The following is a 14,766-nucleotide window of genomic DNA, read 5'->3' as shown; positions in this document are numbered from 1 at the left end:
ATTATAATATAATATATATATATATATTATAATTGGAAGATTTCAGTCATCTCTAGAAAAACACGCGCTGCTCACCAAAATCCATCCCTCTCACCACGGGTGGACATGCTTAAGTAACAAAGGACTTTAGGTAGACGAATTTAAAAAAAAAAGTTAGTTTATTTTCAGGTATTTATACACATTCTGGATTTTACTGTAGGCCTTTTCACAGGGTGGGAGTAGCAAAGGTAATCGTTAACGTCACGGAGCTTTGTGAGATGATGAGATTCTAGAAAAATGTATCCATGGCCGATAGCAGCGCGGCTCCACAGGCAGCTGGGAGAAGGATGTGGAACTCCCGAAACGCACTCCAATTTCCTTTTATTTTTAAATAAATAATTATATTTTTTTTTTTCTGTGCCTCCATACCACGCGGGATCAATGGAATAAAACACTGAAATCGCATTAAAGCAAACAAACTGAACGAGAACAGTTCTTTCCTCCCCCAGTATGAATGTAGTCAGCAGAGTTCCGAGACAAGTTGGAGATTCTGTAGAGCAGAGACTATTGATCCTTAACCGAATCTTCAGGGATGAGAGTGTTAAAGGGCCGGTCCCATAGCGTGCTGGTAATGCCAAATCCTAGGGAGGGGAGCAAACTTATTATTTGGAGTAGATTAATGGCAGACAACACAACCTCTTTCACTCATCAAGATCCAGTCAGAACATGTATGACAAAACCAAGGGAAAATTGGGTCCATACCTAACTTTTGGTGCTCAAAATGATGGCGGACGTGGTAGGACTTTAGCCAGGCCAGGTAGGATCCTTTGGCAGGAGAACCATAGTGCAGATAGTAGTGCGTCATGTCGTACACCACGTATCCGAATAGTCCACCCACAAAGATAGAGAGCCCCACCGGCGGGGGAAGCACTCGTTGCAGGATGATGTAAAGCGGTACAATCACGAACGACGCTGGGACCGGGGGGAAGACAAGCCGAGAGCTGTCAAAGGGAGCCTGTGGAAATAAGACACATTACTCTTCCAAACGCGGCCCCTGCAGTAAAGTGTAAGGATCCAGCACTGGCCGCATACAATCGTTTCATAAGACAATCATTCTCAATGTAAGTGACCATGACCATTGTCTTCGGTTGTTAAAGAACATTTGCTACAATGTTGCAGAGCAGGCTGACTGGATCTGGATGAACCCGTCAGTGAGGATTCCGTGAATCACTGCAGGTCATCCCTCCGCACAATCATATAGTGAGATTTCTTACTTTGTGGTGCTGTCCGTGTAGCATGAAGTGCAGGGTGATGAGAAAGTAGTTGCTGGCCGGAGGATTCATGTGGAAGACGTATCTGTGAATGGCATATTCCATGAGCGTCCAAACCATTACCCCGGTCAGGAAGAGAGGGAAGAAGCATACGATTGGGACGTGAATGGAATAATCTGAAAAGAAATGAATACACATTGTCACGTGAGCCCGAAATACATCCCCGAAGCAGAGACCTTCACTTAGAGAAGGAACGCTCCTTTGGCGATTACCTGTTGTGAATGAAGAGAAGAGTCTTGTTTCTCCTCGGGCCAGCTCGGTGAGACAGTACCAGACCAAGTACGCAACCGCTGGGACCCACACTGCCAGCACGATGTACCTGTACGCGGGGAGGAAAGGGTTAATGCTTCATATCCCTTAAGCGTCTGCTGCCGGTATATCGGCACGAGAGCTGCCCGCGCCATGTTATTGTTTAATCACCAGTTATGGATGAATGGACTAGAACATATGCCCTCTCCCGTGCTAATGGGAGGACAGGTAAGGGTCCTTAGGAGAAGACGGGCGCTCGCCTGTCGGCGTGGCTTGTTTTAGGGCTCTTCGGTGCGGGGCTGACATGTTGCCCTCTGACTCAATGAGTACAGGAGCGAGGCTCACTAAGAAGGAACGGCCGCTCATACTGCCAGAGATTGCCCAGGTGCCCCCTGCTCAGACCACCCCAGCAAATAGTTACCAGGAGGTTTTCGAACACCACTCTACGAAGTCTGAATGGAAGAGCCGGATGGGTCGGTTCACCGGCTGATGGACCCACTCGTCATACTTCTCCCGTAAGTGGCCCACCTGCCAGAGCAGCGGCCTTTCCCAGTCCACCAGGTCCTGGAGAGGGAACACCATCTGGTTAATGTACGGTTTTTCTGGAGATTTTCATTTTGAGAGAGTTCGGAGATTAGAAGGTAATTGACCAAAACTCATCCTCATTTTTACGATAAAAATGGCTTCCAATAAACCAGCACTTTACACACTGGATAAAGGAAATGTCTCACAATTATAAGTGAGAATTAACGCCAGGCGGTGAAACTGTATTTCCGTGTTTACTCCGTTACTAAAATGTCACGGAGGAGAAGATTAAACAGCAGGGCGAATACGCGAAGCAGCCGACTGAGCGGATACAGGCCGGAGATACATCAAGGGAAAAATATAATAATCATACAACTGCTCAGAAATAAGTGAACACGCGGAGGGGGAAGGGAGAAACGCACCCCCACCGAGCTTCCAAACAACCCAGGAGAGCATCAATAAAAAAAACCTTTGTACTGGGCTCTTATCAATGCGGTCTGTGCATGCGCCTGACATAAGCAACTGCAGCGACCCTTACCCCAGGTACAACTGTCTCAACTCCAGAATAAGGGGCCGCTTACACATGGGGAGTGGAGGGACTGACATGGGTTTATTTGGGGTCGCGCTGTGCCCTCCGCTAAGATATACAGCCGGCACGCTGGACTCTCCAGGACATGCGATGGGAACCTGCATGGATAGAACATCTCTACGTGCCTGCGAGCTGCTTCCCGGAGCAAAAGGCGTCCCAGCAGACGCCGGCTTCAGCCAACTCGCTCCCCAACCTGCCGCCATGATGGACGCTCGGCACAGACCTACCTCCTTTGGGTTCAGCGTTTTGAACTGCATTTCGGACTCCCAGCTCGCATGGCTTGCGGCAGGACTGTACTGATTTGCCCTCGCTCTCACGTGCTAAAGGGGGAAAACAGACACGAAACAATTAGGACCATGTTTCCCAAAGACTGTGTGGTGTAGACATATACACTCCCGCACCCAGATCTGTCACAGACACACATGCGCCTCGTACACACACATGAACTATTGCGCATGTAAGGGAAGCACGAGTGCCGGGTACTTTCCTGTATCTGTGTGTTTAGCGAAGGATTGCCATGCTGAGCGACTGCGATATAAACGATGGCTGCCTGTTGGTAGGGCGGCGTACTCCTGGGTACGGGAGAGACTCTGCATCCCCGCAGGGGTTAAATAAAACCTCTTTACATTCTGCCCATTCTTTATTCTTTGTCCCCAAACTCCCCAGGGCCAGCTCAGCACTATTAACATTTGTGACATTCCAGCTCCCACTCCGCAGACGCGGCTTCGCCGTGGGGCCGCAGTCACGCTATTAGAGCGGAGCCCACGTATTACATTGTCTGTCGGACGAAATGTCAGCTCGCTGCGGCGCGGGGGGGTATTATGCCGACCAAGCCGCAATCACTGGACGGCCGACCAACATCACCGGCCCCAACATGCAGAACGGCTCGAATGCGCCAATATATAGGTGCCCTCGCTCCCTCTCTCTAGTATCCCCCCATGTTAAACATGTACAGCTGCCCCCGACCCCTGTGTTACAAGTCCCTATGCTATTGGGTGTAAGGTAAGCGGCTCATTGACGGACTCTGGGGCCCAGGGCATACTAAAGAGCCCCACACGGTGCTATGGAGTACGTTGACTCTTAAGAAATCAAGCAGTCGTATCCAAGCTCTGCTGGCTCGTTGGGGAAGGTCATGCGCAAGGCGGTGGATTTAATGGAGTTAATCCCCGCAGCGCTCAGAGGACGCCTGCCCTGACGTCCTTGTGACCGTTGTACCAGGCACTGAGGGGACCTCGTATTTGCTCTCTAATCAATTTTTAACTATCTTCTAGACCTGCAGATACCCGGCGGCCGTGACGCAGCCCAGCCAATCAGCCCCGTCCAAAGATGGAGCCTGTTACAGCTGGGACAGGCGATCACGCGCACTGCGGGCACACGCACCGCGGGCACACCCACTCACATGCGTGTTTGTAGACAAATACCTGCCCATAATATTTCATAATTAAGTTTAATTACATATTCAGTGTGCCATTTTGTGTTTAGAACACAGAGCAGCTGAAGCTCCCGGCCTCGATTCCCCACCGGCTGTTTGTATTGTGAAACGCGTGGAAATAGCTGATCATTAAAAAAAGATGAAATCACACAGTGTGACCCGCTTAAAATATCATTTCCCCCGAGCATGACCCCCAGCGCTGTATACAGTAATATAACCCCCCAGCCCTGTATACAGTAATATAACCCCCAGCACTGTATACAGTAATATAACCCCCCAGCGCTGTATACAGTAATATAACCCCCCAGCGCTGTATACAGTAATATAACCCCCAGCGCTATATACAGTAATATAACCCCCAGCGCTATATACAGTAATATAACCCCCAGCGCTGTATACAGTAATATAACCCCCAGCGCTGTATACAGTAATATAACCCCCAGCGCTGTATACAGTAATATAACCCCCCAGCACTGTATACAGTAATACAACCCCCCCAGCGCTGTATACAGTAATATAACCCCCCAGCTCTGTATACAGTAATATAACCCCCAGCGCTGTATACAGTAATATAACCCCCAGCGCTGTATACAGTAATATAACCCCCCAGCGCTGTATACAGTAATATAACCCCCCAGCGCTGTATACAGTAATATAACCCCCAGCGCTGTATACAGTAATATAACCCCCCCATCGCTGTATACAGTAATATAACCCCCAGCACTGTATACAGTAATATAACCCCCAGCACTGTATACAGTAACATAACCCCCCAGCGCTGTATACAGTAATATAACCCCCAGCACTGTATACAGTAATATAACCCCCAGCACTGTATACAGTAATATAACCCCCCAGCGCTGTATACAGTAATATAACCCCCAGCACTGTATACAGTAATATAAACCCCCCAGCACTGTATACAGTAATATAACCCCCAGCGCTGTATACAGTAATATAACCCCCAGCGCTGTATACAGTAATATAACCCCCCAGCGCTGTATACAGTAATATAACCCCCATCGCTGTATACAGTAATATAACCCCCAGCGCTGTATACAGTAATATAACCCCCCAGCGCTGTATACAGTAATATAACCCCCAGCGCTGTATACAGTAATATAACCCCCAGCGCTGTATACAGTAATATAACCCCCAGCACTGTATACAGTAATATAACCCCCAGCACTGTATACAGTAATATAACCCCCCCAGCGCTGTATACAGTAATATAACCCCAGCACTGTATACAGTAATATAACCCCCAGCGCTGTATACAGTAATATAACCCCCCAGCGCTGTATACAGTAATATAACCCCCAGCGCTGTATACAGTAATATAACCCCCAGCGCTGTATACAGTAATATAACCCCCAGTGCTGTATACAGTAATATAACCCCCAGCGCTGTATACAGTAATATAACCCCCCAGCGCTGTATACAGTAATATAACCCCCAGCGCTGTATACAGTAATATAACCCCCCAGCGCTGTATACAGTAATATAACCCCCCCAGCGCTGTATACAGTAATATAACCCCAGCACTGTATACAGTAATATAACCCCCAGCGCTGTATACAGTAATATAACCCCCCAGCGCTGTATACAGTAATATAACCCCCAGCGCTGTATACAGTAATATAACCCCCAGCGCTGTATACAGTAATATAACCCCCAGTGCTGTATACAGTAATATAACCCCCCCAGCGCTGTATACAGTAATATAACCCCCAGCGCTGTATACAGTAATATAACCCCCAGCGCTGTATACAGTAATATAACCCCCCGGCGCTGTATACAGTAATATAACCCCCCAGCGCTGTATATAGTAATATAACCCTCCCAGCGCTGTATACAGTAATATAACCCCCCAGCGCTGTATACAGTAATATAACCCCCAGCGCTGTATTCAGTAATATAACCCCCCAGCGCTGTATACAGTAATATAACCCCCAGCGCTGTATACAGATATATAAACCCCCCAGCACTGTATACAGTAATATAACCCCCAGCGCTGTATACAGTAATATAACCCCCAGCGCTATATACAGTAATATAACCCCCAGCGCTGTATACAGTAATATAACCCCCCAGCGCTGTATACAGTAATATAACCCCCAGCGCTGTATACAGTAATATAACCCCCCAGCACTGTATACAGTAATATAACCCCAGTGCTGTATACAGTAATATAACCCCCAGCACTGTATACAGTAATATAACCCCAGCGCTGTATACAGTAATATAACCCCCAGCACTGTATACAGTAATATAACCCCCAGCACTGTATACAGTAATATAACCCCCAGCGCTATATACAGTAATATAACCCCCAGCGCTGTATACAGTAATATAACCCCCCAGCGCTGTATACAGTAATATAACCCCCAGCGCTGTATACAGTAATATAACCCCCAGCACTGTATACAGTAATATAACCCCAGCGCTGTATACAGTAATATAACCCCCAGTGCTGTATACAGTAATATAACCCCCCAGCACTGTATACAGTAATATAACCCCCAGCGCTATATACAGTAATATAACCCCCCAGCACTGTATACAGTAATATAACCCCCAGCGCTGTATACAGTAATATAACCCCCAGCGCTGTATACAGTAATATAACCCCTAGCGCTGTATACAGTAATATAACCCCCAGCGCTGTATACAGTAATATAACCCCAGCGCTGTATACAGTAATATAACCCCCCAGCGCTGTATACAGTAATATAACCCCCAGCGCTGTATACAGTAATATAAACCCCCCAGCACTGTATACAGTAATATAACCCCCAGCACTGTATACAGTAATATAACCCCCAGCACTGTATACAGTAATATAACCCCCAGCGCTATATACAGTAATATAACCCCCAGCGCTGTATACAGTAATATAACCCCCCAGCGCTGTATACAGTAATATAACCCCCAGCACTGTATACAGTAATATAACCCCAGCGCTGTATACAGTAATATAACCCCCAGTGCTGTATACAGTAATATAACCCCCCAGCACTGTATACAGTAATATAACCCCCAGCGCTATATACAGTAATATAACCCCCCAGCACTGTATACAGTAATATAACCCCCAGCGCTGTATACAGTAATATAACCCCCAGCGCTGTATACAGTAATATAACCCCTAGCGCTGTATACAGTAATATAACCCCCAGCGCTGTATACAGTAATATAACCCCAGCGCTGTATACAGTAATATAACCCCCAGTGCTGTATACAGTAATATAACCCCCCAGCGCTGTATACAGTAATATAACCCCCAGCGCTGTATACAGTAATATAAACCCCCCAGCACTGTATACAGTAATATAACCCCCAGCACTGTATACAGTAATATAACCCCCAGCGCTGTATACAGTAATATAACCCCCAGCACTGTATACAGTAATATAACCCCCAGCACTGTATACAGTAATATAACCCCCAGCACTGTATACAATAATATAAACAATCGCCCCCCCCCCGTCGCTGGCCTAATTCCAAATTTCCCTTTATCTGCAGACCTGGAGGCCACCATTGCTAATATTTGGATCATGTGATATTTGGTGTGACTGCTCAAACACCGGAAATGCTAACAAAGTACTTTCCTCCATAGACTTTTATTAGTCAGGAGGTCCAGTTGCGTGATTAACACCGAGCCATTCTACTGTTAACACAAAGGCAAAAACTAGAACTGTTTTTTAAAAAGGAAACAGCCCAGTGTTTTTGGAAATGTGTTTTTAACGTGAAGAATAACTGGTAGGAGTTCCTCTTTAATGATCGGGTAGACTAATCGGTAATTATCTGCGCTCCCAAATATCACGCCTGATTGATACGTGACCTGCCAACATGCAGACTCGCCTACCTCCATGCAATAAACCACGCCTGTAGCCAAAGAGGCCGCCACATTTACGTGAAAATCTGAGCCACCAACTCCTCGGAGCTGACACGGCAATCCGACGGGACGGCGTCCTCCCGCTGAGCTTTATGTTCACATATTTCTACAAATCGCTTACATACAATCTCATTTCACCGGCTACCGCTACACCAGCTCACAGCCACAGGTGACCTGCTAGGCCGTATGTGTTGGGTCCACTTTGGCCAAAACTCTGGACAACTAACGGGTCAACTCTGTTAAACCACTGGAGGTTTGAGGGCCCTGCTGAAGAAATCGCGTGTCTCCAACCCACCTCCTCTGGGGGTCAGATCAGGGAAGCATTGTCATCGCGAGCACTAAAGATGAGCCCCAGAGTCTGACTTTCCTTAATAGGGGTCCAAAAATGTCTTTTTTTTCTCTTTTAACAAAGATGGGACACAACATTCTTTTATCAGGTGATCACATTAAGCGTTAGAATCTCTCCGGTATCTTCCAGTGCTTTATACTGAACGTGTCCGTGAGCAATAAAAGCCGACATGGGGCTAAAATGGGATGTCTGAGAGGAGTCTCCTTTCAAACTTCCAAAAGAAACCGGTACAGCTCACATACACACCCTCAACCTATGGCCGCTGATCGCCGATATCTCATTCCCTGATCCCCTGCAGAGACTGCATCCGGTGGCCAGCTGCCACCTGGGCTGCAACTCACAGCGACCAGAGTGTGCGTGCTGCGCGATAACACTGAGCGCGTGCGAGACATCCCTGGAATAATGTATAGCGTTTTCGGTAACTGTGATACAATCTTTACTCTCCATCTCTCCATTACATAGTTATATAGGCTGAAAAAAGACATGCGCCCGCATTCTGTATTCCGCTTACAGTAAGTAAGGAGCTCAGCGTTACGGCCCTCGTTCTCCTCGCCGACTTCCTTTAATATGCTGCCGGGCTGGAAGTCACAAGCGCTTTCTAACATTTCTAACATGGAGCAACCGCAGAGTTTTCCTGTCGTTGATGACAAAAGGGGACCTTGTGATATCTCAGAAACGCATCATATAAAGCGTGCTCGTGTCTTACATTTGCCCCCAAAAATGGCAAGATGCCAAAATAAAAAGTGTCTCCATGAGCTGGGAGAGCAGGAGAAGCTCTGCTGGTTGTAACGTGGGGTTATTGTCAGGGTCCTCTCCTACTCTTCTGATTGGCTCGCACTTAGTGAATTTCACATAGACCCTGCTTGTAAGTATGAATGGTAAGTAACGCCTAATAAGTTCTTGTGTGTGTCTGTAATAAACAATTACATCTCGTGAAGGAATCGGAGGACGACCTCGCAGGTAAAGGAGTTACGGCACCCAGCTGACCTAATGGGCTCCGTCTGAGAAGAACATCCAGCAATACGGTGCTTACCGGTGACGATGACCATAAGGGAAACTCACTGGATACCGGCGGTATGTTTCCCCATCTAACTGTCCCTGGGGTAATAACATTACCTTTGGATGGACCCGTGAAGGTTAGTTCCTGTGCTGAGACGTGACGCTACCTCCCATCCCATACAATGATCTCAATTATCAGCCCCCAAGGATAGGCAGGTCACGTGTAACGGTAAAAATATAACGGAATAACTAATAGAACAGATGAGCCATAAAGAATGTCCACCAATGACGCAGATATCTCAATTAATTGCAAATGCAAACATGTTACCAAAGGTTCCCATTCTCACAGAATCAAGGTTCCTTATTCAGCAAAAACCTACTTATTTCCTTAAAGACGAGCGAGAGACGTTCCGTGCGCGAGACAAGCACATGGTCATTAACGGCTCTTTAACATCATCCGTCTTGGATTAAAGATCCACCAAAGCCCATCGCGCACCAATGGGGGTGACTGATCGTTATAGACGTGGCAACCAGCCTGTGGTGCCCTCTTTCTCTGACCCCCCATTCTAAGAAGGCCACGTGCGTAGGAAGCGCTCCTCTCGATGTTGGTGGCAGCGCTTTCTTGCAAGTGATTGGCAGGTAAGTGTTTTTGGGGGCAAGAAGAGAGTGCATGTTAGAAGATACTTTAATACCCTTCGTTGGTGGGTCTTTGTGGTCCCTTAGACTCTCCCTGACACTTAATATCCTAACTGGGGGAGAATCCAAAAAAAGGGAGATCTCGCTGGTGCAGAGGGGTATTTACTGGACCACTTACACTAACTACCCCGCACATAGGAACCTTCGGAGCCCTAATACCTCTGCACATAGCACATGGAACGCCACGACGCTCAGACACCGAAGCGTGAACAGAGAGAGAGAAGGCCAAGCCCTCCGACAATAACGGCAAAGACCATCGGATGACCGCACTGCCCACGTTTGGAGCGGTTTGTGCTTTCACTGGTACCGTCAGCGACACAGAATCCAGCTCTGCCTCCCGTAACAATGCACGGCATTCAGTGCCGGAAAACAGGCAGCCGTTCATCACCGCGAACAAGGAGGTCTGTGTGGGACACCGAGCAACGTAATGGCCGCACGCAGATCGCAATACTGCACGAAGCGCAACGTAGGAGATACTCGGCCATGAGCCACACGGCACCACTCCGGAGCACTCATGGGGAAAATCGACAGGAATCTGGGAGGAAAGAGTCCGTCATTAACGGATTTCCACCTGCATGGAGTGTGTACGGGGGAAGAGACTACTGACGCACACACCAGCGGGGCAGGATTCAGCAATTAGCCCGTATTATTCCAACACATGTTGGTGTGGCTGGGTTCGGACCAGTGGCCTCGTTCACGCGCATCAGTGATTAAACGTCATTCGGTCCTCGTCCCGGCTGAGATCACGTTTTTTTCCCATGAAACTGTTACCGATCTTCTATCCATGTCTATCCGTTACGTAACATTTTATTTCTAGAGCGTCAACACATTCGGCGGCGCAGTTACAAAGAGGAAGAGCAAAGTAACTACAGCGTGCAATCCATTGGGAAGCCGAGGGCGAGCGGAGGAGAGGGGCTGCTGGGGGCCATAGGGAAGGTGGGTGGCCAGGAGGTTCCCCTCAAGAACACAGACTGTGGGTACTGGTCCTGGTAGCTGCTCCTTAAACCCAGGACAGGAACCAGAGGTCCAGCATACGAAGGGTTAAACGAGTAGAGCTCTTCGCATACTACCCCAAGAACCAGACAGAACTAGAGGGTAAAACAGGGACTCCGTTTAATGGGAAACACGCAAGGTATTTAAACGGTACGAGCCGGTACTTTACATACTATAGTAACAGCCAAACACACATAGTTTTCCATCAGGTCCACGGCTCAGTATTTGCACTAGGCCCACCTCCGCCCAGTGGCGGGTTGCTGCTGTAGTCCGCGGGGAAGATGGTAAACACGGCTGGTTCCCTGACATCTGTCCGAATCCTGCTGGATATCAGATCCTGGTGCAAATACTGGTCATAGAGGTCTCTGTCCTGTAAGTCCTGACCTGATGGAGAGTAACACCACACATAACCCCCCCCCCAAAATGCAGGAACCCCAAATCTGTGTCCGAGCTCCACAGTCTTTAGAATTTCTGGTACTTGGGGAAACGTGGCACTCTGTACCAGGAGGAAAAAGTAGTCCTAATGGACCCCCCCTGTACCCACCTCCCTAAAATCAGAACCCCTTCCAAGGCCAGGGCCCGTAGTCTGCAGGGAGGGGGCTAACCCACAGAAGCCCAGGGCCCCGGAGCCTTCGGTGACAGGTACTAGGAGGGTAGATTGTAAGCTTGCCTGTACGGGGGGTTTAGCGAGAACGTGACGTTTAGGGCCGAATAGGAGCTGCGCAGGTAACATCCGGGAGACGTGAACAGAAAAAAGGTGATAATGGCTGAGGAGAGAAGCATGTGGTGGGCAGAGGGCAGTTAGGAGATAAGGGCAGCGATAAGGTGCTGTAAACGGCTCTGTCACAGGACAGTAGAGCCGCCTGTTTGCAGGCATCAGATTTCTGTAAAGAGTTTTATCTGATCTCGAGGATCTGGAATACCAGGTTCGGTGGCCTTTCACCCACGTTCTTGTCTCTCAAATCCTCTAACGTAGGATGAGGGGCAACCTCAACATGTAAAAGTGGGGCATTAGTCAGATGCTCTACATCGACGACCTACACAACTGGGACACTGATCAAGTACATAAGCAACACCTATACGAGTGGCCCTTGGTCAGGTATATAAGGAGCACATATGTCTGTAAGGGGTTTGTCACGTATGTTGGTGACACATAGACCAGTTGGTGGCATTCACTGTCAAGACTTACACAAGTAGGCCCGTGGTCACATACACTGATAGCGCATGCGGTGTATTGGTGGTCCATTAACAACACATGCAGGAGTGGGTTAATGTTAGTGAGGGGGGTTGATCAGATATATTGACGACATACACATGCATCGTGCCTGGTTAGCGTACACTACGACAAGATGGCATCACGTGCCGCAAACGTCTCTATATTACACCACAATCGACAATAATACTTTGCTCAAGCGGAGAAACGCGTCAGGGGCGCAATTTCATACATCTTTTGCCTTATTAACTAGCAATAATATTATTTATACAAATTTTTTATTATTATTTGTTTATTGTTATGTTTTTATAAAAATATATTACATTTTTAGTTTTTTTTTTTTTAAATCTCTATTACCCTGTTCTTTCCATGATTCAAACGCTCACACCGACATCTGACCATTGTCGCCTTGCATTCTCTACTAAGCATTGGTGTCTCTCGCTTTTCTCTTTTGTTACCTGATCCTCTTGGGGTGCAGACCCACATTGAGCACCCCAATGCAGCTAATTGCCGAGGCTCAGATAAGTGTAAATGGCGCTTCAGTGTAACTGGGCTTATGCGGCAGTCCCTCGGGGGCCCATCCTACCATGTAACATGTTTAAGGAGCCCATGGCTGACCAAGGCAAAGGTCTACCCCTGTGACGCTCCACAATTCTATTTACGTCAGGTCAATTCTTTAAAAGCACAATCTGGATGGCATGTGTCAGTCCCGGCAACCAAATAAAGTTTTGTGATCATTAATGAAGACATCAGGGTTAAACTAGGCACCCCCACCCCACCCTGTACCCACCTGTATCCGTCACTAATTCCTTCCTGAAACCACCTTCTGAACACGTCGCTTCCTCTGACACACCCCACGCTCACCTGTCACCCTCCAACACACCCCATGCTCACCTGTGTAACACTGTTATCTGTCTCCCTCCAACACATTCCATACTCACCTGTCTCACTATTACCTGGAACCATCCGGCACAACCCATGTTCACATCTCTCTCACTATTACCAGTCACTCTCTGATACACCTGTGTAACATTGATACCTGTCATCCTCCGACACATCTCATGCTACATGTGTAACACTGTTATCTGTCACCCTCCAACACATCCCATGCTCACCTGTCTCATTGTTACCTGTCACTATATGACACACCCTGTCGTCACCTGTGTAACATACCCAGTCCTCACTTGTGTAACAATGTTACTTGTCACCGTCCTACACACCCCAGGCTTACCTTTGTAACACTATTACCTGTCACTGCCTGATACACCTGTGTTGCACTATTACCTGTCACTCTCTCATACACCTGTGTAATACTATTACCTGTCACTCTCTCATACACCTGTGTAACACTATTACCTGTCACCCTCTATCACACCCAGTCCTCAAATGTGTAACACTGTCATCTGTCACCCTCTAACATACTCAGTGCTTACCTGTTTTACACTATTACCTGTCATGCTCTGATACCTATGTATCACACTATTCCTTCACACTCTTCAAGCATTTCCACTGCTCACCTGTATGGCAGTATCACCCTCGGTTTATCACCAGCTGGATTAAAGTTTATTGCTAAAACTCCTAACGCAGCGGCCAGCAGGTGACAGATGCTCTACCGGCGCTCACCTCTACCTATTGCTCCAAAATTTGCTAAAAGATCACAGAGCACCCACCCTGAGTGGAAATCCACTGCATCATCCCCACTGCCCTTCAGCTACCACACCCAGGAGCTGCCCCTGTTTTCACCCAGTGCCAGGTTGTGCCTTCCGCATGCTCCGGTCAGGCACACACCAGTTTACTGCCCCCCTGCCAGTGTTCTGTACCCCTCTTTAAATGCCCAAGCCCCACAGTATATGTAAGCACTTACCTGTACCCTTCTTTAAATGCCCCTGCCCCACAGTATATAGAAGCAATCACCCTACTACCTTAAATGCCCCTGTATCTCACCTGGTTCTCTGCGCCCCTCCGTGGTTGCTCCTGTGGGGCATCCTCCTCCAGTTGCCCCACATAATACTGCTCCAGCCAGCGCAGGGCATTCCCCGAGTGCCGGTGTGGGGGTCCCTCTAAGTCCGCTTGGATATCGCTCCCAGTCCGGTCCAGCAGCAGATTCTCCCCCCCGGGGTGCAGTTTCACAAACTCCGACACATCATAGACTTTTCTGCCCCTGCGAACCCAGCACCTGCCCCGCAGCTCTGCAGCTGATACCCCGCGCGCAGCCATCGAGCCGAATGAGAAGAGAGCGAGCCTACCGTGCGACTGCCCGGGAGCTGCACCGGCGGGACACGCCCCCTCATCTGCATACACACGCCTAAAGCAGCACGCCCAGCACCGCCCCCTGGCGGCAGCGCTGCGGAAAGAGCCAGCGAAAGGGGCACTGGGGGGTTATTTCCTCAGCGCAGACTACATGCCCCCTGACACTGGGGGGTAATTCCCTCAGGGCAGACTACATGTCCCTGACACTGGGGTAATTCCTTCAGAGCAGACTACATGCCCCCTGACACATAATGGGTGTGTGA

The 14,766-nt window shown here is 48.3% G+C and overlaps 1 protein-coding gene across 1 annotated transcript; it reads right to left on the bottom strand.

Annotated features, from left to right (window-relative positions):
• Nucleotides 1-139: 139 nt before the first annotated feature.
• FA2H (fatty acid 2-hydroxylase) lies at nt 140-14,496 on the bottom strand. Its single transcript, XM_053448791.1, has 7 exons — nt 14,198-14,496; nt 2,901-2,993; nt 1,981-2,123; nt 1,523-1,629; nt 1,254-1,426; nt 742-994; nt 140-620 (listed from the first exon to the last, which is right to left on the bottom strand). Exons 1-7 carry the CDS (start codon nt 14,468-14,470, stop codon nt 544-546), a joined length of 1,119 nt encoding a protein of 372 aa, XP_053304766.1. The 5' UTR covers nt 14,471-14,496; the 3' UTR covers nt 140-543.
• Between the last annotated feature and the right edge of the window lie 270 nt (nt 14,497-14,766).

This window comes from Spea bombifrons, chromosome 10 (genome assembly GCF_027358695.1).
Source record: "Spea bombifrons isolate aSpeBom1 chromosome 10, aSpeBom1.2.pri, whole genome shotgun sequence".
NCBI classification, from domain to species: Eukaryota; Metazoa; Chordata; class Amphibia; order Anura; family Pelobatidae; genus Spea; species Spea bombifrons.
This window is presented reverse-complemented; position numbering and strand designations above follow the sequence as displayed.